The sequence below is a fragment of the Aquarana catesbeiana genome, linkage group LG02 (assembly GCF_042186555.1).
Source record: "Aquarana catesbeiana isolate 2022-GZ linkage group LG02, ASM4218655v1, whole genome shotgun sequence".
NCBI classification, from domain to species: Eukaryota; Metazoa; Chordata; class Amphibia; order Anura; family Ranidae; genus Aquarana; species Aquarana catesbeiana.
Genome location: NC_133325.1, coordinates 101,212,017 through 101,238,684, shown reverse-complemented (window position 1 = coordinate 101,238,684; position 26,668 = coordinate 101,212,017). Strand labels below are relative to the sequence as shown.

The 26,668-nt window shown below is 43.5% G+C and overlaps 1 protein-coding gene across 3 annotated transcripts in view; it reads right to left on the bottom strand.

Moving 5' to 3' along the window:
• The window catches only part of TRPC4 (transient receptor potential cation channel subfamily C member 4), a 301,283-nt gene that overhangs the window by 57,198 nt on the left and 217,417 nt on the right, over nt 1-26,668 (bottom strand). For all 3 annotated transcript variants that reach the window (XM_073613285.1, XM_073613287.1, XM_073613286.1), the window contains one exon: nt 17,853-18,183. In XM_073613285.1, the coding sequence (XP_073469386.1) occupies nt 17,853-18,183 (331 nt within the window). The remainder of the gene's footprint in view (nt 1-17,852; nt 18,184-26,668) is intronic.

Sequence of the window (26,668 nt, the reverse complement as noted above, 5' to 3'; positions counted from 1 at the left end):
TCGTGCATCCTTCCCAGTCTTGACGTTCTAAACGTATATTTATGAATTATTAACCATAAGATATGAGGTTGGTTAAATAAGGGATCTTATGACCAGAAGTGAAAGCTTAAATATAATAACATTTATTAAAGAAGCGTTAAAAGTCTACCTAATACACAGACAATATCTATAGTCTTAAGGGAGAAAAAATTAGGTTATAGTACAAAAAGACAAAGTATAATCATCACAATACAAATGGTAAACAAACAAGCATGACAAGCAGGTATACCTTTAAGTGCTGGGAGATGCTCTGATAATTACCTATATTATTAATGTTCCTGGGCCCAGGTCAGTTTTCATCTCTCTCCACTACTCTCTTTGGGATACCTTCTTATAGGCCCATCTCTCATTGAATTGAATAGGGCCAATCTGATTGGGGTAATCTGTTAGCTCTCTACTCCCACCAGGCGTATCTCCTAATTTGGGCAACTTCCTCCTGTTGTGGTAACGAGCCAGGGATAAGTTGTTTGAAGAGGAATTAAGGTGAAAGTCATCACCTTCTCTTGAAAGGGGTACTTAAGTTATGCATGGCATTAGCCGGGGCAAAACTTCCTTTCCTGAACAGATGAAAGAAATATTCTCATCCTCTCAAACACCCCTTTGAAATAGACAAATGGTTGATTTTAGCATGGAGGAATACAAAGGCCTTTATTGAGCTAATGAATTTGGCCCTGTAACAACTACACTTCAGATGGTATCTGTCCTTGGCCCTTTGAACATCAAATATACGTAATCAGCTGATTGTCTCCACCACACATCCTTCTCGCATACTACAAGTAGCTGTTAAATGCATTAGCTCTTTTCAGCCAAATCCTGTCGCATATTTACATCTAGCTAAATTACCCCTTTACTGAAACCCTGTCACATACACATGACTATTATTTCTTATCCAAAAATATATATATATACACATCTATATACAAATATTCTCAGTTGCTAATGGAGATTACTCATAAACTCCTCATAAGGCAACACCAGCTGCCAGCAGAGTCACCCAATGCGCCGTGAAACTTAGGTAAGGTCCCTGTCCATGCCTGCTGGACCATGATTCAGCAGTAATATGCACCTTACCGCTGACCCCCTGTCCAGCGAGGCCAAGACATTGCCTTCCACATGCCGGTAGAGAGCCGGAATTGCCTTCCGTGAGAAAAAGTGGCGTTTGGGAACCCGCCACTGAGGAACCGCACATTCCACATACTCATGGAAGGGGGCAGAGTCTACCAACTAAAAAGGTAGCAGTTGAAGTGCTAGAAATTTTGCCAAACTAGCACTCAAACACTGGGCATGTGGATGGCTGGGAGCGAACTTCTTTCTGTGGTGCAGCAGCTGGGGCAGGGAAATTTGCCTGGTACAATCTGACGTTGGTGTACCGATAGCAGATTGCCCGCAAGTACTTGGCTGTAACACACCTAATTCTACACCTTCATTCCTCTAAGTGCAGGTCTCAGAGAGGACTTAAGGTATAGTGGGGTTGGAGATCTCAGCTGATGAGGAGCAAGGAGAGGTCCTCTTTGTTCTTTGGTGTTGTTCTTTTAGGTACGCTTGCCAACGAACTGCATGGCAGGTCAACATATGTCTGGTCAAGCATGTGGTGCCCAAGCGGGAGATGTTTTGGCCACGCGAGATACGCTTCAGACATATGTTGCAAATAGCAGCGGTGGGATCTGATGCACTCATCTCAAAAAAGGCCCACACCAAAGAACTTTTGGAATAATGCGGAGCTCTGCGGTGTGATGCAGTCAGTGTGCTGCCCTTAGGCTGGCCCCTGGAGGGCATCCTGCCTCGTTGGTGATGTGCCTCCTCCTCCTCTTCCTCCTCTCTCCTATCAGGCACCCACGTGGAGTCAGTGACCTCATCATCCCCTCCCTCCTCATCACTGGAGCAAACCTGGCAGTATGCTGCAGCAGGGGGAACATGACTGCCAGATTGCTGTCCTTCTTGGGCACCCCCTCTGTCTGGGCTCATGTTACTGCCTTCCTCTAGCTGAGTACCATCATCGGAGCCTTCAAAATGCTGGGCATCCTCCTGGAGCATGTACCCAACACTGTGGTCAAACAGTTCGGGGGACTCCTCAGGAGGACATAATGGGGCTAGGGAAGGAGTCACTGATGCCATTGAGCCGAGGGAAGAGGCCGCGTTGGCAGCTGCTTTGTCAGACAAAGTACCCTGAGCCTGGGTGAGACAGGATGAGGAGGATGAGGACGGCTGGGTCATCCGCATGTTCGCGGCTCAACACGGCCAGCTGCCAAAAAAAAGGCCAAGCGTGTCCCACGGCCACGTGCTGATGAGGATGCACCATGTCCACAACCAGCACTGTTGCCTCTAGACACAGAGCCTGCTTGCCCTCTTTTATTGGCTTGTGACTGTCTGCCTCTCCTTGTTGGCCTTCCAGACATACTATTGGCCTGCAGTGAGATGTAGCTGCACAAAACTGGGATGTATATATATATATATATATATATATATATATATATATATATATATATACCGATTATACTGCAGCTAGCAGAATCAACTGCCTGCCTGTAGTATTATTAGTATGAGAACACCTGCACTTGTCTTCAGGTAGCTATGCTGTAGGTGTAACTGTGCAGGGTACACAGTACAGTAAATGGAAATACTTCAAGAGCCCACACAAGCACCTGGCTTCAGGTAGCTATACTGTAGGTACAACTGTGCAGGGTACACAGTACAGTAACTGGAAATACTTCAAGAGCCTACACAAGCACCTGGCTTCAGGTAGCTATACTGTAGGTGCAACTGTGCAGGGTACACAGTACAGTAACTGGAAATACATCAAGAGCCTACACAAGCACCTGGCTTCAGGTAGCTATACTGTAGGTGCAACTGTGCAGGGTACACAGTACAGTAACTGGAAATACGTCAAGAGCCCACACAAGCACCTGGCTTCAGGTAGCTATACTGTAGGTGCAACTGTGCAGGGTACACTGTACAGTAACTGGAAACACGTCAAGAGCCTACACAAGCACCTGGCTTCAGGTAGCTATACTGTAGGTGCAACTGTGCAGGGTACACAGTACAGTAACTGGAAATACGTCAAGAGCCCACACAAGCACATGGCTTCAGGTAGCTATACTGTAGGTACAACTGTGCAGGGTACACAGTACAGTAACTGGAAATACTTCAAGAGCCTACACAAGCACCTGGCTTCAGGTAGCTATACTGTAGGTGCATCTGTGCAGGGTACACAGTACAGTAACTGGAAATACATCAAGAACCCACACAAAGCACCTGGCTTCAGGTAGCTATACTGTAGGTGCAACTGTGCAGGGTACTCAGTACAGTAACTGGAAATACGTCAAGAGCCCACACAAGCACCTGGCTTCAGGTAGCTATACTGTAGGTGCAACTGTGCAGGGTACATAGTACAGTAACTGGAAACACGTCAAGAGCCTACACAAGCACCTGGCTTCAGGTAGCTATACTGTAGGTGCAACTGTGCAGGGTACACAGTACAGTAACTGGAAATACGTCAAGAGCCCACACAAGCACCTGGCTTCAGGTAGCTATACTGTAGGTACAACTGTGCAGGGTACACAGTACAGTAACTGGAAATACTTCAAGAGCCTACACAAGCACCTGGCTTCAGGTAGCTATACTGTAGGTGCAACTGTGCAGGGTACACAGTACAGTAACTGGAAATACATCAAGAGCCTACACAAGCACCTGGCTTCAGGTAGCTATACTGTAGGTGCAACTGTGCAGGGTACACAGTACAGTAACTGGAAATACGTCAAGAGCCCACACAAGCACCTTGCTTCAGGTAGCTATACTGTAGGTTCAACTGTGCAGGGTACACAGTACAGTAACTGGAAACACGTCAAGAGCCTACACAAGCACCTGGCTTCAGGTAGCTATACTGTAGGTGCAACTGTGCAGGGTACACAGTACGCTAACTGGAAATATTGTAAAAACACCTGCCTGCCCGTCAGTATATTAGGAAGACAAGAACAGGATCTAGCTAAACTGAATACAGTGTATATATACAGATATATATAGATATATCTATATATATCTATATATGTATATACACAACACCTGGGATGCATATATATATACACAATACACTGTAAGTGCAGCTAACTGACTCGACCTGACTACTCTATCTAACTTAACTCAAATGACACTGTCTCTCTGTTTATCTCTCTCCAGTCTCCACCGCAACACACTACACAAGGCCGCCAAGGAGGCGGCCTTATATAGTGTGGGGCATGTACTAAACCCCCTGAGCCATAATTGGCCAAAGCCTCCTTGGCTTTGGCCAATTACGGCTCTCTGTACACACAGCGCTGTGATTGGCCAAGCATGCGGGTCATAGTACATGCTTGGCCAATCATCAGCCAGCAATGCACTGCGATGCCACAGTGAATTATGGGCCGTGACGCGCCATTTGAATTTGGCGCAAACAGCCTATATCGTTCGTAATTCGGCGAACGACCGAACACTCGATGTTCGACTCGAACACGAAGCTCATCCTTACTAGTCAGTCATGTTGCTAACAAGAAGCAAGTTGATGGGGAGACAGAGCAAAAAAAAAAAAGATGAGCTTGTCATTGTAGTGCTTTTCCTTTTACTGTCCACCAGTCCCAGGCTGGGGGAGAGACACAACTGCGTTACTTAAAGAGGAACTAAACTCTCTCAATCAACATTAATGACTTTAAATTATGATGCTGCTAGCCTTACTAAACAGATAGGAAGAAAATTGTTCTGACAATAATTCACTGTCAGCCCAGGCATATACTGGCCATTGGGACTACCAGAAGTTTCCTGGTGTGCCGATGGCCGGTTTGAGTGACAGCCTGTCAAAGTAATGGCTGTGCGGCCACGCAGCCATTACTTTGAGCACTGCTGTACTGCAGGGGTGGACTGACCTATCGGCAATGTGGGGCCCCAATGATAGGCTCTGCAACACTAGCACTGGAAGGAGTTGCAATAGGACCTCTCACAGCGTGCTGTACCCTGCCGGCCCCCCCCCGTCCACCCCAGGTGCTTGTACATGTCTGCATCCTGGATGGACGAGAAAAGCGGAGAGGCCGGCAGAGAGCAGCACGCCATGAGAGGTCTAATTGCAGGCATCGGGTGAGGCTGTATGCTATCAACATCACTGGGGAGGGGGGAGCAGAGGCAGCTAGTACAGAAGTAGGGGGCCTGTTTTACTCTCCTGTTTCCCCCCCCCACGCTGTTCCCCTCTGTCCTCCAGCCCCAACGCTGTCCCCCTCTGTCATCCAGCCCCCACTCTGTTCCCCCCCTGTCCTCCACCCCCCACTGGGTCCTCCACCCCCCATGCTGTCCCCCTCTGTCCTCCACCCCCCACTGTGTCCTCCACCCTCCACAGTGTCCCTCTCTGTCCTCCACCCCCTACTGTGTCCTCCACCCCCCACGGTTTTCCCCTCTGTCCCCCACCCCCTATGGTGCCCCCCTCTGTCCTCCACCTCCACTGTGTCCTCCACCCCCATGGTGTCCTGCACCCCCACGGTGACCCCCTGTGTCCTCCACCCCCAAGGTGTCCCCCTGTGTCCTCCACCCCCCACTGTGTCCCTCTGTGTCCTCCACCCCCCATTGTGTCCCCCTCTGTCCTCCACCTCCACTGTGTCCTCCACCCCCACTGTGTCCTCCACCCCCATGGTGTTCTGCACCCCCCACGGTGACCCCCTGTGTCCTCCACCCCCAAGGTGTCCCCCTGTGTCCTCCACCCCCCACTGTGTCCCTCTGTGTCCTCCACCCCCCACTGTGTCCCTCTGTGTCCTCCACCCCCCACGTTGTCCCACTGTGTCCTCCACTTCCCCACGATGTCCAACTGTGTCCTCCACCCCCCCTCAGGGTGTCCTCAACCTCCCCCACGGTATCCCCCACCCCCCACGCTGTCCCACTGTGTCCTCTATCCCCCCACTGTGTTCTCCACCCCCCCATGGTGTCCTCCACCCCCCCACGATGTCCCCTTGTGTCCTCCACTCCCACGCTGTTCCTCTGTGTCCTCCACCCCCCACGCTGTCCCTCTGTGTCCTCCACCCCCCACGCTGTCCCTCTGTGTCCTCCACCCCCATGCTGGGTCCTCCACCCCATGCTGTGTCCTCCACCCCCCACTGTGTCCCACACCCCCCACATTATCCAACTGAGTCCTCCACCCCCCATGGTGTCCCACTGTATACTCCACCCCCCCATGGTGTCCTCCACCCCCCACGGTGTCCCCCTGTGTGTCCTCCACCCCCACCCCTCCAACAGAATATATACTGTTTTTGTGTGTGTTTGCAAAATTAAAATGGGCCGGTCTGAATGATGTCCAGGGCCAAATTTTTGGCCCAGTCCAGCCCTGTGTCAGCCTATGCCCACATCCCATATATCATGCCTAAAGTCCCAAATTCGATGTAACAAAAGACTTTCTAGGTCATATATATAGAGAGTGGCACCATCAACCCACCAAATTTATATCAAAAGTTTTTTATTGCACAAAAGTTAACTTTCGAAACACGTCAACTTGTATTGTGGCATGATCTTGCATATCATGTATGTAAACCACCGTTAACCCATTTTTCATATGGCATGGTATCTATATGCATTTTTAACTTTTGAATATTAACATTAGGTATATTAAACTGACTTGTTTAAACTTTGTTTTTATGTTTCTGCAGTTGCTTCCTGGTTTCTGGCCTAGGCCAAAATTATGTCATACATCCCATGAGTCTTCATGGGCATTCTTTTTTGTTTCATCTGGAGGAGAGGAAGAGGGGCTTTGTGAGCTAAGCACGCCCTCCTGCCTGAGCTAAGGGCAGATGGATTCCAGAAACTAAATACTACATGACTCATCGGCCCTTACTCATGATGGCCACTGTTATAAATGCTAGGGGGTCTTTTTTTAATTGATTTCTGAGCAAAATAAAGCACGGAGTCATGGATAAATGGGTGAGTTTGCTTTGAATATTAAGAATTAATTAATAATGTTTTCAGTTTGTAGTGCTCAGATAGAGTTTAGTTCCACTGTAACTGCAGTAGGAAAATTTCAGGTCTCAGGACTGATTTCAAGTCTCAGCACTGGTTAGACAGAAACACAAATCCTTTGACAGGTGATGCTGTACTGATATATCTTTCATTGGTACATTTAGCTGTTGGCCTAAAGTTCAACTTTGCAGTGACAATGGAGAAGCCATCATTATCTGCTACTGCCATTTCTTTGCAGAAAAAGAAACAATGATCAGATCTAACTATTTGTTCTCCATGCTAAAAGAAAGTGGGGAAGGAACCTTTTTGTATTCACCAGGCTAATATTTCTGTATTAATCTAGAATAATTAAATCATTAACCGTATACAACCCAATTTTCTACAGGTAATTACTATTATGAAGACTCAATTATCATCATTATCAAAATGAGAGGAAGATCAAGTAACAGCTAGCAATGTGCTCTGCACAGGAAAACAGAAGCTACCTGTCATGCATTTGACTGCTATTTCATCTTATTTAAAGCAGAACCCCGGGATTGACAAAAAATCCCCCATTAGTACACCCCCTACACAAAACACTAAACAGTTATTACATTTGTGAAATTCCTTACCATTGAAGAAAACAGTCTAATTGAATTTTCAGGAAGTCAGCTCTGTAATTGAAAAAATGTAGCATGTATTCTGCCAAGGAGGAGCTGTTAGAACAGTGATTACATAATTTCCTCTCCTCTCTCTCTACACCATAATCAAACTACACTTCCCATGAATCTTTGGGAATTGGAGAGAATGTAGGAGGGTACACTAGGCCTGTACATGTTAAATGTGAACAAGCCCACTTCAACATAAATCACGTCCCTTATTCTGCAGCCAGTCATACTACTCAATAACACACAGCACGATAGGTAGGTTGCAGCTTTATAAATGCAAAGCATGTTTGTGCTCTCCCCCTCCAGCCACAACAGGAGATAAGCATATTGTCCTTACTTGCTTCATGCATAGCTCCCAACTGTCCCTGATTTTGGGGGACTGTCCCTGATTTGGAGCAATGTCCCTCTGTCCCTCTTTCCCCCTCATTTGTCCCTCATTTTGGTCTGATCTATATAGTTGTATATAAAATGCACTTTTTATCTTTCAAAAAGTGTTTTCCAGTGCTAAACCTTTCATCTGATTTCTAAATTGCTGCATTTGTAAATGTTAAAAGCCAATATAAAGGAATAATAGTGGTAAAAAAAGCACTTGTGGATTTATTTAACCTATTTTTTGGTTAATTCTCCTTTAAGGGGGTGTGGCAGGGGGCATGTCCTATGCCTACATACATTTGCTAGTAGGTGTTCCTCATTCCCATCTCAAAATGTTGGGAGGTATGTTTATGTAATCATTACTGAACTGTAGACACACGCCCATAATTATATATTATACACACTGCACTCTGCTGTAATTTAGTATTATAAATATTCCTACTCCTGCTGTAGCTTTGAAATCTTTCTAACACCAATCAGCGCTTGTATGGTGTATGAGCACATCCCTAGCTGCAACACAGAAAGAGCCGGACCGACCATGCTGCTTTACATCAGCATGTGGCACAAGTAAATGTCGGCATGAGAAAAAAACAAAAAAAGTGCAGCGCTAACTTACTAATCAATAGCACAATAATGGTGGAACCCTCTAATGTATGGAAATCTCAATAAGCTTCAATATTACCACAATATCGGTCTCTGTGATATGTAACGTCACATATAATACACATCAAGCTGAAAATAAGACATAAAAAATGACTGCAAACTTTGCAGGGATGGTGGAAACCCCTCCTACAGATATTTGGCAGTGGACAGTGTCAGTAAAGCAGTGGACAGTGCTCACTGCTTATCAGTGCAGCCTATCAGTGCCCATAAGTTCAGCCTCATCAGTGCCCATAAGTGTAGCCTCATCAGTGCAGCATATCAGTGCAGTCATATCAGTGCGAATAAGTGAAGCATATCAGTGCTGCCTTATCGGTGCCCATCAGTGCAGCTTTTCAGTGCCCATAAGTGTAGCCTTAGTGCCCATTTAGCCTCCTTAGTGCCCATCAGTGCCCATAAGTGCCAACTCAGGGCCCATCAGTGCAGTCTCATCAGTGCCCACAAATGCAATCTCATCAGTGCAGCTTATCAGCGCCACCTTATCAGTGCAGCTTATCAGTGCCACCTCAGTGCAGTTTATCAATGCCCATCAGTGCAGCATAACAGTGCTGCCTTATCAGTGCATCCTCATCATTGCCCATCAGTGTAGCTTATCGGTGTCCATAAGTTCAGCCTCATCAGTGCTGCCACAGTGCAGCTTATCAGTGCCCATAAGTGCAGCCCCTTCAGTGCTGCCTTATCAGTGCAGCTTATCAGTGCCCATAACTGCAGCCTCATCAGTACCACCTCAGTGCCCATAAGTGCAGCCTCATCAGTGCTGCCTTAGTGCAGCCTCATCAGTGCAGCTTATCATTGCCGCCTCATCAGTGCCGCGTCAGTGCAGCCTCATCAGTGCCCATCAGTCCAGCCTTATCAGTGCTGCCTTAGTGCAGCCTCATCAGTGCAACCTTATCAGTGCCGCCTTAGTGCAGCCTCATCAGTGCAACCTTATCAGTGCTTATCATGTGCAGCCTATCTGTGCCCATCAGTGCAGCCTCAGCTGTGCTCATCAGTGCAGCTTATCAGTCCAGTCTCATCTGTACCCATCAGTGCCGCCTATCTGTGCCCATCACTGCGGTCTCACCAGTGCAGCTTATCAGTGCCACCTATCTGTGCCCATCATTGCCATCTCATCAGTGCCCATAAGTGCAACCTCATCAGTGCCACCTCAGTTCCCATAAGTGTAGCCTCATCAGTGCAGCCTCATCTGTGCCCACCAGTGCAGCCTCATCTGTGCCCATCAGTGCGGCCTCATCTGTGCCTCTTAGTGCGTTCTCATTTGTGCCCATCAGTGTCCATATGTGCAGACCCGCTGGGATCGTTAACAGACATCAGCTGGATGACAGAGTGGATATCTCCGGCTGCGACAGATCTTGTATGTGAATCACACGCCGTAACATCCCGCCTCCTGGACTGGCAGCTGTTATGGTGGGTGTTTCACATACAAGATCTGTCACAGCCGGAGATCTCCACTCTGTCATCCGGCTGATGTCTGTTAACGATCTCCACTCTGCACTGAGAGATGGCAGCGGGCGGGCGGCGACGGCAGTGGCGGGGGGGCAGATTGGAGGCGGTGCTGGCAGGGAACAGAGGAGAAGGAGAGGAAACCACCTCCATGGGCGGTACAGACTGGGGTCTATGAGACCCCACTGAACAGGAAATCAATGGAGATAAACAGCTTTTCTGCAAAACCATCAGGCTGCTACAGAAGAACTACAGAGCTCAGAAGAAGGTGGATGGCATAGTTGGTAAAGGTAGGCTATCAGCAACAAGGACATGGAAAAAAGTTTTTTCCTGGAGTTGTGCTTTAAACAAACTGAAATACTCATCAGCTAGAAAACTTTTGAAAGCAATCAATATGTCAGTGGGCCAAGCCTATCTGCAGTAAAAATGCATGATATACAGTTGCGATTGAGAGGAAACTGTACGTGGGTATGTTTCAGTTGTTTCTAAAACATTTTTAAGAAAGTAATTGGAAGAGGCCAGACAGCCTGGAAAATATATGGAAATGTGTTAATGCAATGCACTGTATTAGGCTAGCGATGAACAAATAGATTCATAAAACAGGCAACTGACACCGTCACATGCCTGATGAAGGGGTCCTGCGTGGCAACAAAACGTTGCTTTCTGCTGTAATTATGTGATCGCTGATTAAAGTTTTGGACACATTTTTGGAGATCCTGGTGTGCTGATGACATTACATTCTTTGACACACATTCACCTAAAAATATATTTGCAGATTTTTTTTCCATAATGTATGGGTCACAATCATTTAGATTCCTGAATTGCATTATTCTCCATAGAATCAATAAGACAAATCAAACATTTGCAAAATGCTCTGATGCAGATTTGATATTGAACATTTCAACAAAAAATGTTGTACAAGTGGAATTTAAAGGAATATTTGTCAATGCAATATTAATTTGGAATAATTATTTCATAACCAGAGATCATATATTTGTGGCTGCTCAGAAAAACAGACAATAACCTTATGACTAACTTGGCTACCTTAATAATTTTAATTTGTTTAAGCACTTAGAAGACTTTTATATTGTAGAATATTAATAAACCTCAATCAGTCAAATTAAAATAAGCTGACAAACTATCAAAGATTGTGAAAAAATAACTATTTTTAACATTTAGTTAACTTTTATCATTTTTTTTTTAAATATTGTTCTGTTTCTTTTAGTGTGCACAGAGAAACAAATACACAGGCAACTACAAACCAAATCTGCAAAAAACTCAGTTCTGGTCAGCATTAATACACAGAGGCCTAAAAACAAAAACAAAACAAAACAAAAAAAAAAAAAAAAACTTGCACTAAAGAAGTAGGGAGGTTGCCTTTGCTAGCCTCTTCTTAATAAAATGTTAATTCTCGGGGTGTCATGCTGATAATGGCTTCAATGGTTTCTGATCCAAAACATGTGTGCCAACTTGTATCCACACTTGTTCAACTTGTCCCACGATTTGGGACTGCAAAGTAGCATGACAAGTCGTTCCCTATGATTACCAATGACAACTATTCATATTAGTATGACTTCAAGTCGTTCCGACTTCAAAGTAGTCCCTGCACTACTTTTGTCCAACTTTGATGCCAGTTACACAGGCATTCCCTGAAATTGCGGCAAAATTGCGGCAAAATCGCGGCAGCGAAATTGCGGTAAAATCGCACGACTTTGAAGTCGCAGTAGTTTGACAGGGGCCTGAGTTTCCTGATCTGTACGCTTGCCCTGGGTCAGTGAGTCAGCAAGGTTAAAAGCATTCTCAGAAGAAGGGCAACAATGGCAGCTCCGTATTTCTCTTGCACAGATTTCCTTTGATGTTGAACACAAGGTGCCATAATAAATCAGCTAAACAAATTGTTGTGTCCCTGTGTCTACAATTAAATGATCCAAAACAATTTTCAGCCTGCCATAATCTCAAAGGGCTGCTCCCCATGCAAAGTTTTTTTTTTTTGCTGGTATAGGATATTAGTAAACTCTGCATTCTATGTTATCTGGGCTAAAAGTAGACCCAGCTAAATTAACCAGTAAAAACACTGGTAGCTAGAGGCAGTAGAACTGTAAAATTCAAATATGGGTTTTTAATACTCAAAGGTAAAACATTGCTTGATAATGTTTGCATAATTGATGTTGTCTGTAAAGGTTCTCAGTGATTCAGGTCATGGCATATCTAGTTAGTCGCGTACTATTGGACTTGTTCTGTAAAACTGAAGAGGTTTCATAACTTATCCAAGCCAGTTCATTAGCTCTATTGAAAAAACTGAAGCAGTGGCTTGGATAAGCTACAACACCTCTTGGATAAGTTCAATGTGATGCCCATATTTAAAAAGGGGTCAAAGCCTTTACCAAGTAACTATAGACATTTTAGTTTAACTACTAGTTGGGAAGATAGTGGGGAGTTTAATATAAGGCCACATATAGTAGATGAGTTTTTGTGAGAAAAAAAAAAGTGAAGCAACAGACAGCATAGGTTCATGAAACAGAAGTTGTCAAACAAATCTAATTTCCTTTATTATGGAGGTAAGTAGAACCTTGTTGGGACCTTTATTTTTTAATATATTTATAAATGATATAGGGTCTCCAACTTACAAACCGACCTCAATGCACTGTCTAATTGGGAAACTATGTGGCAAATGAGATTTAATGTTAATAAATGTAAAGTTTTGCACTTGGGGGCTAGGAATATGCATGCACCATACATACTGGGGGGGATACAACTGGGGGGAATCAATGGTGGAGAAGGATTTGGGTGTTTGGTAATAATAGCATGCAATGCCAAGCAGTGGTCTCCAAAGTGACTAAAATCCTTTCTTCTATTAAGAGAGGGATGGACTCCAGAGAGAGAGATATCATTTTGCCCCTGTACAAATCATTAGTAACACAAAAAGGGAACTGGAGAAAGTGCAGAAAAGGGCAACCAAACCGATAAGAGGCATGGAGGAGCTCAGCTATGAGGAAAGATTAGCTAAACAGAAATTATTCTCTCTTGAGAAGAGGATGTTAAGCGGAGATATTTTTAACATGTAGAAAATCAATAAGTGGTCTATATAGTGAACTTGAGTTACTCACTTTAAGGTCATCACAGAAGACCAGGGGGGCACTTTTTATGTCTGGAGGAAAATATTGAAGGCTTATTCACAGTAAGAGCTGTGAAAATATCAAATAGACTCCCTCAAGTGCTGGTTCTGGCCAGTTCAGTAGATTGTTTTAACAAAGGCCTGGATACTTTCCTAAATGCAATTAATATAACTGGGTACTAATATTTTTTTTTTTTTTTGCCACATCAGCGAGACATTTTTCCGGGAGTCATGTTTCAGATTATTAAAATTCAAACTCATCCCTTCACTTCATCACATCATGGTGGCAATATTTATCTGCATTTTTACAAATCAAATATATCACAGAAATACCCTTTTTACACTGATATGCCCTCGTATTTAGCGCATCCTAAGGTGCCCCCCCACCTACCCCCACCCGTCCCCCCAGCCGCCTCTCACTTATTAAATCCCCCACTCCCACTCCTAATCTGATCTGCTCTTATCTTCCCCAATATCCTCTCTTCTCGCCCTAACCCGTTTGGTCTTCATCTGCCACTGACTAGCTTCTTGGGCTAGGTACCCCAAGCCTCGGCCGCTCTTATTAAGTCTTTAAACTCCACCCATTCCCTCCACTTCGTCACGAAAACCGTCCCTTCTCTAAACCTGAGATATTCTAAACTTTGGATTTCGTTGATTTTATTAAACCATTCTCTCATCGTGGGTCTTCTTTTCTTTTGCCAATACCTAGGTATAAGGCTTTTAGCCGCATTAGTAAGCTGAGGTAAAAGCGTTTTCAGGTACATCTTGGTGGGCATTTCGCTCTTGTGGAATAAACATTCCCATGGGTCATCCGGGATAGCAATGTTGGTAATCTCTTTGATTATTCCCCTTACCTCGCCCCCAGAATATTTTAATTTCCGGGCAATGCCACCAAATATGCGCCACTGACCCTATATCTTTGCAACCCCTCCAGCATAATTGCAAAGTTTCTTTCTGACATTTGTGTACTCTGTCAGGGGTCATATACATTCTCGCCAGGCACTTATAATTCAACTCCAATATTTTGCAGTTGACCGAGGTGGCATTAATCCTCCTCAGTATCTGCCACACTTCTGGGTCTTTCAGCTTGCTGCCCAGATCCTTCTCCCACTTCATAATGTATGGAGGAACATCCGTGTTACCCAACTCTCTTAATATTTTATATATTTTGGAGAACCCCCCTTCCTTTTTTTATCCAAACATATTTTCTCCAATGGGAGTAGATTGTCTGTCGATCTAAATGGCTGCGGGAGTGAGTCAAAGAAGTGTTTTAGTTGGTTGTTCCTCAAATGTGCATATTTTATCCTGTCGCATTACATCCTTTAGTTGAGCGTCTTCCTCCAGAATCCACTTCCCAAACAAATCCTCCTTACCCGGTGCAAAATATTCTGAATTCTTAAGGGGGATTAGGGGCGAGGTAAACTCCCAATGCTCCCTTTTGTGCAATGTGTCCCAAATTTTGAGTGCGTGTCTGGTTATATCCTGTGTATCAGTGCTACATTTTCTTAAATATGGTGGGATCCATATTATCTTATTCAACGTGATTTTGCTAATATTATTTTCCATTTTTACCCATTGTTTTTTGTTATTATTTTTAACCCAATCTATTACTCCTGCCAGGGCAATTGCTTCATAATACTTACGAATATCTGGTGCTCCCCACCCTCCCTTATCCTTCAATTTAGTTAACTGTGTGAAATTTAACCAAGGTTTTTTTCCCCTCCAAATAAATCTAAGAAACATTGTGTGTAAACTTTTAAGATATGCTTGGGGGAGTGGTATTGGGAGCATCTGCATTTTATATGTGATTTTAGGTAATATTACCATTTTGTACCATTTTGTAGATGTTAATTTTCCCTGCCCAAGATAATTGCTTGCGTGTGATTCTATTGAGCTCTTGTCTTATTTCATTGAGGAGGGACATAAAATCTGCCTGGAACAGTGACTTGAAGTTTTGATGTAGTTATTTTGACTCCTAAGTAGTTAAGTTCTTTTTTTCCCCAGATAAATGGGAAGTGTATTTGATATGAATTATCTCTAAGCTTACTTTTATTAATTTCTAGCGTTTCCGATTTAGTCGGGTTAACCTTAAAATTGGAAAGTTTCCCGAACTGGGTACTAATATTTACAGGTAAAGCTGATCCAGGGAATATCCGACTGCCTCTTGGGGGATCAGTAAGGAATTTTTTTTGCTCCACTGGAGCAAATTGGACCATGATTTATTATATTATTTTGCCTTTCTCTGGCTTAAATGTGGCTACTGGATCAACTGTGTGTATTGGATAGTGTATATGAATGTGTGTGTTGTGTTTTTTGTTTTTTTTCCTCTGGTGGTTGGACTGGTTGGATTTGTGTCTTTTTTCAACCAGTTTTACTATCTATCTAACATTAGATAGGCAAGGACAAGTTCACTGATGTTGCGTTGGGTAAAACAGGGCAAAGTGCAATCACAATATGTAAACTTAATCTTAAAATCAGATCACTGAAAATGTGTCTATTTACTTGTTTTTCTGGTTCTGCCATGGCCTTCAATGACTCGGAAATCTCGGGTTAAATATAGATGTGATGTTGTGTTTTTGAAAACTTCAGAAAAATAGTGCCAAAATATCCTCCCTAGGCCTTCAGTTGGGTTGATTTACTAAAGGCAAATAGGCTGTTCACTTTGCAAGGGAAATTGCATTTTGCAAGGGAAGTTGCACTTTGCATAGTGAAGATGAAGTTCTGCTGATTTCGGTCATCCAATTACATGCAGGCAAAAATGTTTTTTTTTTATCATTTTCCTTCCTTGTGATTGAGGATTCTTTGCAAAGTGTAACTTCACCACATTTACTATGCTCTGGGGCAAATTGTCTTGCAAAGTGTGACTTCCCTTGCAAAAAGAACAGCCTATTTGCCTTTTGTAAACCAACTTGAAGCTGTTATATGTGTTTTAGGGATTATGAAGGGAGTTTATACTGCAATGAAACTGTTTCCATATTACAAAAGTAGCTCTATAATGTATCTGTAATTGGTGTGTTCATAGAGTGCTCCTGAAATCATAAAGCAGAGTGCTGTGAATACAAAATAAATCACTACGCTAAGAAGGAGAGAATATACTTCAATGTTACAATTAAAGTGAATGTAAACCCTAATGAATTACATTCTTTTTAATACAGCACTGCCTTTTTTTGTATGAAAGCGGAGTTGCAGCCGTTTCTGTGTTTATTAAAAGTCAGCAGCTACAAAAAGTGTAGCTGCTGACTTATATTAAACATACACTCACCTGTCCCATGATCCAGTGATGTGGCCGCCCGAAGCCTTGGTTCTCTCCCCTGCCTCACCCCGGTGCCGGCATCACTAGTGTGGGCAACCAACTGTGACAGCTTATTACAGTAACTAATGTGCTAAACTATGATGCTGAAAAAACATTACATAACCACAGATGTGCTTGTAATCTCTCTTAAAAGCCAGCCAGTCCAATCTGGGTGCATGCGTATACATTTGAAGTAATTGTGACGCAATCAGACTGAACATATAATAGAAAAGAGATGATTGAATATTCAGTGAAAATCACCATTAGGTCCACTAGGACTAGAAACATAGACGGTAGAAATTACTCGAAAATCTTAACTTTTTCTGTAAAAGTCCAACTGGACAAATCTCCAAAAGTCCTTTTTTGGTCTATTATTGTGTTGGCTGGCTTTACTTACCAATAGGCATGATCAGAAACTATTTTGGGGTTGGTTGAAAGGTTAAGGTTTGCCAAAATAGAATGAATAAAAACTGTCTTTCACTGCATTTCAAACAGACTTAATAATGCCCTGTAAATTGAGAAGGAATATGAATATCTGATTTAGTTATTATGATGCAAAACATACAGATTTTACTTTAAAGCACAATTAAAATTTTAGTTCCAATCAGGTACATCAAAAAAATGGTGTTCAAAATCTTACAGTTTGTTTTATTTAGAAAGCAGCCTGAGCAGAAAAGCTTTACTGTTTGTGAAAGCAAGTCTCTTTGCGGCGGTCTGAAACACCCACTCCCCCCCTTTCTGAGTCAGACCAATAGCACTGCAGCCAACAAAGCTGACTCTCTGTGCTTAAATGGAGAGCTCTAGCTCGGCAAGGGGTGTGTTGGATCTCTGCAAAGAGACCACTGCTGCCACACAAAGAGCGGAAGTCCTAATCAACAGCATGCTGGCAGAGGACAGGCTTTTCTACTCTGGTTGTAACTGCTTTCTATAAATAAACTGTTATGCCGCGTACACATGGCCGGACTTGCGAACGGTCTAAACTCCGTCAGCATTTCTGACGGAGAGATTTAGAACATGTTCTATATCTGAGTCTGTCGGAAATGCCGTCAGAAAAAGTCTGATGGGGCATACACACGGTCGGAATGTCCAACCGAAAGCTCCCATCAGACTTTTTCTGTCGGGAAGTCCAGCCGTGTGTACACGGCATAAGACTTTTCACACCTTTTGTTTTGATACATCTGGAATATATTTAGTTGATTATAACTGAAAGTTTAGGTGGGAATTAATATTGTAGCTTGTATGATAGGTAACAGAGCACACCAATTTATTTTGAATAGAAGAATTAAAAATGATTTGCACAAACAGTTGAATTCACTAATTCATTTACCCAAAACCCACGGTAATATCATCCATTCAATGGGAGCAGGTATTGGTCCTGGCTGGTTTATGTTGTATTCGTTTTGTGACGCTCTCAGCAAGAGGAAGAGAAAAGTCAAGTATGATGCAGTGTGGCAGATGAATTTGATGAATGGCTTCCTGATAAAGAGTCCAAGGTTGCTTTTTGGAGCTATTAGGTAACAAGCCGAGAAGACTGGGAAAAGTAGTCCAATTATTACACACGTCACCATCTTCACTGCCCAGTGCCGTCTCCTCCAGCCTGGAAATTCATCATACCAGCGCGATGCCAACAGCTGCTGACAGTTAGGCTGAGCAACAAACTGTAAAACAAAGCAAGCACAAAAGTAAAATACACAGTTTAAAGGTTTGTAACTTATCAAAAATACACATATTTTTGGCATAAAGTTAAATTTGGTTAAATTTGGTTGCATATGACCACAACATTCTGGATTATACGTTCTTGTTATTTTTAAGAAAGCCACACTAATTTAAAATTGAGAAATCTCACTGGCCTTACATTCTGTATCTATTCGTTTACTAGTAAAGCATCCTAGTACTTTGAACATCTCATACTTTGCCAAAATCAATATTAACAAAACTGAGCTGATAATGTCTAATATTGTCTAATATTCAGAGAGCTTGTCTTTTCACAGCACAGCTCTGCAAGTTTCTTCATTCCTCTGCCTATGTGGAGGGGGGGTGCCTTTCCTCCAACACAGTGTATGCCCAGACTCCCATCCCACTGCTGAAACAGGAAGACAAATTTGAAACAGGATGTGCACTTTCTAAAAAGTCTAGAAAGCTGAAGACAGCTGATATACAAGTTAAACTTATGTGGGGAGATTTGTTTCATCTCTGTGTATCATCTAGAGCTGTTCACCTTACTTGGTATATGTGAGGGTTTAAGGAAAAGGCATTGTATATTGATATCTGTTCCCTTTCCCAACATAAAGTCTGTTTGGTTCATGAGCATCAAATCCTTTATTACCATAGAGGGAAGAAAATTTTGTCATCGACAGTCAATAGAGAAATTGGCCTGTAGGAGGCACATTCAATTCCCTGCAGGGTTTGGGAACCAAAACTATAATATCTTCTTCCATAGACACAGGTAGGAAAGCTCTGCAAGGAGAGAGGTAAGCTTAGAAGCCAACAGTTCAACAAATTGCGAATAAAAATCTATCAGGAATCCATTCGTACTGGGGGTTTTCCCCACTCTGGAGACAACCTATTGCCTCCTGGGCCTCTTCAAGGGAGATATCAGCCTCTAGGCACTTCCAATCTACTGCGACCAGTGTGGGGAAAGGAATTCAATTCATAAAACCAGGCATTAATTAGGTTTGGAGAAAAGAGAAAACAATCCTCCGCCGGCCCTTTAAGGGGTTTGCTATGACGAGAGGCTGGACAGGGCTCATGTCCATGTGCCTGCCTTGATTTGCTGTCACGATGGACACATGATCATAAAACTGTTCATTGCAAGGCATTTTCCCTGAGCTACCAGTCACCTAGCCTGGAGCGCGCAGGGCGCTCTCTCAGCACAGCGCTGTTGGCACTATTGCAGGCAAATATGCGACCCCTCAGCACCAGGACCCGGTCGTCGAGAGTGCACTCAATGCCAACAGGTTAATAAGGGGACTGAAAGACCTTAGTTATAAGGAACTACTACAAAAATGTAACCTATTCTTCCTGGAGAAGAGGCGCTTAACAGGGGATCACAATATACAAATCTTTAAATGGTGACTCTAGCATTGGGAGAAAACGAATATAAGGTCTCTGATAGGGTTGCACCGATACCACTCTTTTAAGACCGAGTACAAATACCAATACTACTTTTTTTCAAGTACTCGCCGATACCGATTACCAATACCTTTTTCTAATGTCTTTCTTAGTTTCTGTCAGAAAATTTTGTAAGTATGTACTTTTTTGCCTTCACTGATGTGCGCTAATGATGCTGCACTGAGGAAGCACTGATGAGGTGGCACTAATATGCAGCACTGATGGACACTGATAGGATAATGTGGCACTGATATACAGCACTGATAGGTGGCACTGATTATGCAGCACTGATGAGCACCGATAGGGGGCACTGATTATGCAGCACTGAAGAGCACTGATAGGTGGCACTGACTGATGGGCACTGATAGGTGGGGCTGACTGATGGCTGGCACTGATAGGCGGCACTTATGGGCACTGATAGGTGGCACTTTTGGGCACTGATGGGCACTGAAATGCAGCACTGATTGGCAATTGCTGGCCTGGCATAATAAATTAAATGAATGATGAGAGGAAAGGAAGGATTTTGCAATGCTATATGCTGCTTCTTGGTAGACCTTGCACTCGGCCGCAGTGGACATCTTGCTACACCCAGCCTGAACTATATGGGTTGGGTGTAACAAGATGTCCGCTGCTAGCTTACAGCGGTCGAGTGCAGGGTGTACCAAGATGGGCGTCGGGATGTTCAACCTCTGACAGAAATACGGAACGTCACCTCCATATTGGAATGTGACGGCCCCGGTCACCGATTCTGATGGAACATGCGGCTGCACTCCCTGCACCCCTGCCCTAGCCAGCTTACCTTCTGCCGCTCCCAGCCTGTTGAGGACTCACTCTCTGCTCCGCACTCTCCCCCCCCTGACTTTCGGTTAGGAGCAACACCGCCTCTTCATTCCCAGGTATCGGATTAGGCATAGGGAGCATTTGTGCAAGTACAAGTACTCGTGCAAATGGTAGTATCGGTGCAACCCTAGTCTCTGAAGAAGACACGCAGCCTCACAATGATGTGTAAGTTCTTTACTGTTATAGCAGTAAAGAAGTGCATCTCCCTTCCTCCACTTTTAGATGTGTTTCTTAGTGAAGGTAATGTACAGGTATATGATAAATGGTACTGACAAACACACTCACACACACACACACACACTTTATTAACCACTTGCTTACTGGGCACTTAAACCACCTTCCCGCCCAGGTCAATTCTCAGCTTTCAGCGCTGTCACTCTTTGAATGAAAATTGCACGGTCATGCAACACTGTACCCAAAGGAAATTTTTATTATTTTTTTTCACAAAAATAGGGTTTTTTTTGGTGCTATCTAATTACTGCTGGTTTTTTTTATGTTTTTCTAAAAGAATAAAAAAAGACAGAAAATTTTGAAAAAAAACACACACAAAAAAAAGAAACAGTTTCATAGTTTGTTACACAATTTTGCAAACAGGTAATTTTTCTCCTTCATAGATGTGCACTGATAGGCTGCACTGATGGTCACTTATAGGCTGCACTGCTGGGCACTGGTAGGCTCCACTGATAGGCACTGATAAGGCGGCACTGATGGGCACTGATGAGGTGGCACTGATAGGGGGCACTGATGGGCGGCACTGAAGGACACTAATAGGTTGCACTGAAGGGCACTGACAGGTGGTACTGAAGGGCGGCACTGATAGGCAGCATTGATAGGTGGCACTGTTGATGAGTCACTGATGGGCATTGATTGGCGGCACTGATATGTGGCACTGGTGGGCACTGGTAGGTGGCACTGATAGGCACCACCGATATGCACTGGTAGGTGGCACTGGTGGGCACTGGCAGGTGGCACTGGTGGGCACTGCTTAGCAGCAGTGGGTGTCCGTGTGCAGGACCAATGTCCCTCTGACAGAAGCCGGCAATTGCCTTTTCTGTTCTGCTCACACTGTCAGCATGAGGGGAAAAAAAAGCCAATTACGATCTCTTGTTTACATCACGTGATCAGCTGTCATTGGCTGACAGCTGATCATGTGGTAAGGAGCTGGGATCAGCCCCTTACTCCGATCTGTGATCAGGCGAGTCTCACTGATTCACTGATTGCAGAGCAGGGGGTGCACAGGCAGCTCATGCATGGGAGGACGTACATGGATGCCCTCCCGGCAATTTAGGCCCATGCTGTAGCCATCTTTAGCGTGGGCGTGAAGAGGTTAAACCTTAACATCTATGCAACTATGTAACTCTATGTAACCAACATTTTAGCCTGTTTTCCTACCGCTACTATTTATGAAAGCTTCCTTCTTCCCCTGTTAATGCTTGCTAGGAAGCAGTGGGTGCCAGCACCCACCGCATCCTAAGCAATCATTGATATCACCCAGACCCATTCATTTGCTGGCTGGGGGTCCCAGACCATGTAAACAAATAGGTGGAGATAGTGGCTGAGATCATTGTCAAAATGTAGTCATATCTGGAAAATTACATTTGACAATGGACAGACATTGTGCTACATTTTTGGGGGTTTTAATTTTTTTTTTTAAAGTCTGTCTTTATTTACTATTATTTACTATTTACTTTTTTGTGAATAAGTAGGGGTACTATGTACTCTTTACTTATGCACTCCAGGAGTAGCAGTATCTGCCCCCCTCTTATTTTTAAAGGAGGCTTCCAGATTTTGATAAGACCCCCAAAACCAAAACCAGGCCAGGGTTATAGTCCCCATGTTACACCCCCCACCAGCCCCCTTTGTTGAGGGCACAGAGCCCAGTATGAGGATGGGGGGGGGACTCATCCCCATCCTTTTCTGACCAGCCAGACTGCATGCTCATATATTACATGGGGTTCCCCCTTATAAATCATGCCAGACCCTCATCAAAGAGGGGAACCTCACATCTTTTTTTGGATCCCCTTTAACATCTATACTACGCCATCATTTTTTGATAAGGGTTCTGTATAGATGAATGAGTCTCCAGATTTTTACAAACAGAGCAAAGTTGCTTTAAAGAGCATTTTTTTTTACTAAATTTCAGTTTTGCTGCAGTAGATTGTATACTGCACATTGTACATTGTTCCTTTTAACATAGCCCACACAAATTAAAATACTTCTGTTGGGTTGAGTGGCAGTCTTCTGTATCATAAAAATGATACGGAAGACTTTCTTGAAACTGAGCCTATTCATAGTCAATCCCTTGATTAATAAGTCTTTTTTGACAGCTAATTTACAGAAGAATGTGAATGCATAAAAGTTATTTAATTTTAGTTAATCATATGTTCACTTATTATAAATATATTATTCAGTTAAGTAATTTTTAATATAAATAGAGTCATAGACAAACGATACAGCAATTTAATATGACGTTGTCAAATTCAATTTGAAGCCTAGATCATTTATTTCATGCTTCTATAAAAAGTTTGATGTACTCGCTGTTCTCTGTTATTGTACTCAATTTGCATACGAAAATCACAGGCTTCAGTTTCTGCTATGAAAAGATGTCTTTTCCAATTAATGTTCTTCTAATTAACCCAATGAAAAATATAAAAATACATTTTAATCTTACTTTCGCTATCATTATTCCACCTCTGTGCTTCTCCATTTTAGCATTATCTGCACAAGACAAAGAATAACCAAGAATGAGCACTTGACAATAAAAATCCAGCTAAGGGTATTTTTTCTCCTTTAATATTTTATAATTATGATTTACAGTATATTCTTTTAAAGAGATACTGTCACATTACCCATTTGGGTAAAAAATAACAGCCTTTGTACAAGGCTCCTTCGAACCCCTGATACTTACCTTGCCAAGGTCCCCATTTTCTCTACTGCCTCTTTTGGAGCTGCTACCCAAATTCCTTGCATTGGCAAGGAGAATGGTTGCCAGACCTGAATGCAGTTAGAGGGGTGAGGTCAGATGATCTCCCATATCTGAAACACTCGGTATTACCTACTTTGACAAGTAGAAACAGTGAGGGAGTGCTTGCAAGGTGATTATTGGGGGTTCAGTGAAGATGTCCATTACAAAGTCAACATTTTCATTTTGGGCACCATTTCAAAAAAGGATATCAGAGAACTAGAAAAATTGCAGAGAAGGGTAACCAAACTGATGACAGGCAGGGATGAGCCGAAAACCCCCCGGTTCGGTTCGCATCAGAACATGCGAACAGGCAAACAATTTGTGCAAACACGCGAACACCATTAAAGTCTATGGGACGCGAACGTGAAAAATCCACAGTGCTCATTTTAAAGATTTATATAATAGCTATTGCCATAAAAAGTGTTTGGGGACCGGGGTCCTGCCCCAGGGGACATGTATCAATGCAAAAAAAGTTTTAAAAATGTCCGTTCTTTTGGGAGCAGTGATTTAAATAATGCTTAAAGTGAAAAAATGAAAATGAAATATTCCTTTAACCGCTTAAGCCCCGGACCATTTGGCTGGCCAAAGACCAGAGCACTTTTTGCGATTCGGCACTGCGTTGCTTTAACTGACAATTGCGTGGTTGTGCGACGTGGTTCCCAAACAAAATTGACGTCCTTTTTTCCCCACAAATAGAGCTTTCTTTTGGTGGTATTTGATCACCTCTGCGTTTTTTATTTTTTGCACTATAAACAAAAAAAAGAGCAAAAATTTTGAAAAAAAAAAGCATTATTTTTTACTTTTTGCTATAATAAATATCCTCCAAAAATATATAAAAAAACATTTTTTTCCCTCAGTTTAGGCCGATATGTATTCTTCTACATATTTTTGGTAAAAAAAAAACGCAATAAGCGTTTATTGATTGGTTTTTGCAAAATTATAGCGTATAAAATAGGGGATAGTTTTATGGCATTTTTATTAATATATTTTTTTTAAATAGTAATGGTGGCGATCAGCATTTTTTATCTTGACTGCGACATTATGGCGGACAGATTGGACACTTTTGGCGCTATTTTGGGTCCATTCACATTTATACAGCGATCAGTGCGATTAAAAATGCATTGATTACTGTGTAAATGTGACTGGCAATGAAGGGGTTAACCAGGAGGGGGTGCTGCAGGGGTTAAGTGTGTCCTAGGGAGTGATTCCAACTGTGGGGGGCTGGGCTACATGTGACATGACACTGATCACCACTCCCGATCACAGGGAGCTGTGATCAGTGTCAGTGTCACTAGGCAGAGCTCCGTGAGTGTGATCGTGGGTCCTGCAGACTCGATGTCTGTGGGGATACCCGCGATCGTCTCACGGAGAGAAAGAATGGGGAAATGCTGATGTAAACAAGCATTTCCCAGTTCTATCTCTCCGTGAGACGATCGCGGGTATCCCCGCAGACATCGAGTCCGCGGGACCCACGATCACACTCACGGAGCTCACGACAGGGTCGCGAGCGTGCCGCCGGCAGTGCGCACGTGACCAGACGGCGGCAAATTTAAAGGGACTTACCTGTACGTCCGTTTGCCTGTCCATGCCATTCTGATGACATAAATGTACATGCGGCGGTCGCCAAGTGGTTAAATATCGTGCCTGTGGGGTGTCTTTAGTATGCCAGTAAAGTAGCGCATCTTTCCCATGTTTATAACAGTGCCACAGCAAAATTATGTTTCTAAAGGAAAAAAATGTTGTTTAAAACTGCTCGCGGCTCTAATGTATTGTCAGATCCCGGCAATATAGATAAAAATACCAAAAATACCAAAAAAAATTTTGTCAATGTCATCCCCAAAATCCATACTAGGCCCCTCAGGTCTGGTATTTATATTAGGGGAACCCCGCACCCACATTTTAAAAAAATGGTGTGGGGGTCACCCAGGCCCCCAGGCACTATATACTCTGAACAGCAGTATATATACTATACGGCCTGCCCTATATACTCTGCAAAAAATTGGGCCTTACTCTTGTTGGATGCAGGAACGGTCCCTGCTGTGAAATATTATATCAAGAATTGCAATTACATGCCCCTGTTAAACAGGGGCAGAAAAATTGGGCCTTTGGTTTTGGTGGTGCCAGAACACTGTAAGCCCTCACAGTTACTCTTGATGGGCGCAGGAATGGGCCCTGCTGTGAAATATATATCAAAAATTGTAATTACATGCCCCTGTTAAACAGGGGCAGAAAAATTGGGCCTTGGTGGTGTTGGTGGTGTCACAAGACTGTAACCTCTCACAGATACTCAGGCGCAGGGACAGGCCCTGCTGTGAAATATAAGATCAAAAATTTTAATTACATGCCCCTGTTAAACAGGGGCAGAAAAATGTGGCCTTGGATTGTGGTGCCACAACACTGTAACCCCATCACAGATACTCTTGTTGGGTGCAGGAATGGGCCCTACTGTGAAATATTAGATCAAAAATTGTAATTACATGCCCCTGTTAAACAGGAGCAGAAAAATTGGGCCTTGGGTGGTGGTGGTGGTGCCCTAAACCAAAAATATTGTTGGAAGCTATCATCATCAAGATTGAGGAGGAATAGGATAGTCAGCATAGGCAGTCTTCAAGGGATCCCACATTCATAGCAAATTCAATCAGTTACATCAGCATCAGGTGCTTGATAGCTGCTGATCCAAGACTGATTCATTTTTATGAATGTGAGCCTATCAACGGAGTCTGTGAACAGGCGCACTCTTTGATCGGTTAGAAACCCTCCAGCAGCACTGAATGTGCTTCAGAAAGCACGCTGGATACAGGACAGGCCAGTAGCTCAATTGCATATTGAGAAATTTTGGCCAGTGCTCCATCCTCAAGACCCAGTAACCCAGTGGATGTTCTGTTGGAAAGGTCTCCAAGTCTGCTCTTGCCCCTAGATATTCCTGCACCGTGTAATGCAGACGCTGGCGATGGTTGTTTGAACCAATCAGACCTTGGCGCTGAGGACTGAAAAATTGTTTAAAGGCAGCGGTCAGCCGGCCACCTCCTCCACTGCTCTTCCCCTGACTGAACGAAGCCTCAGCAAAACGTTGTCCAGCACCAGGAAATTGTAACCTCCCTGGGTCTGGAAATGCGCTGCACAAACCTTTCTTCAAGGCCTCCTGAAGATTTTTCATCCTTTTGCTCCCTCTGCAAAGGCAGGATGAGTTCTACAACCTTACCTTTGTAAAGTGGATCAAGAAGGGT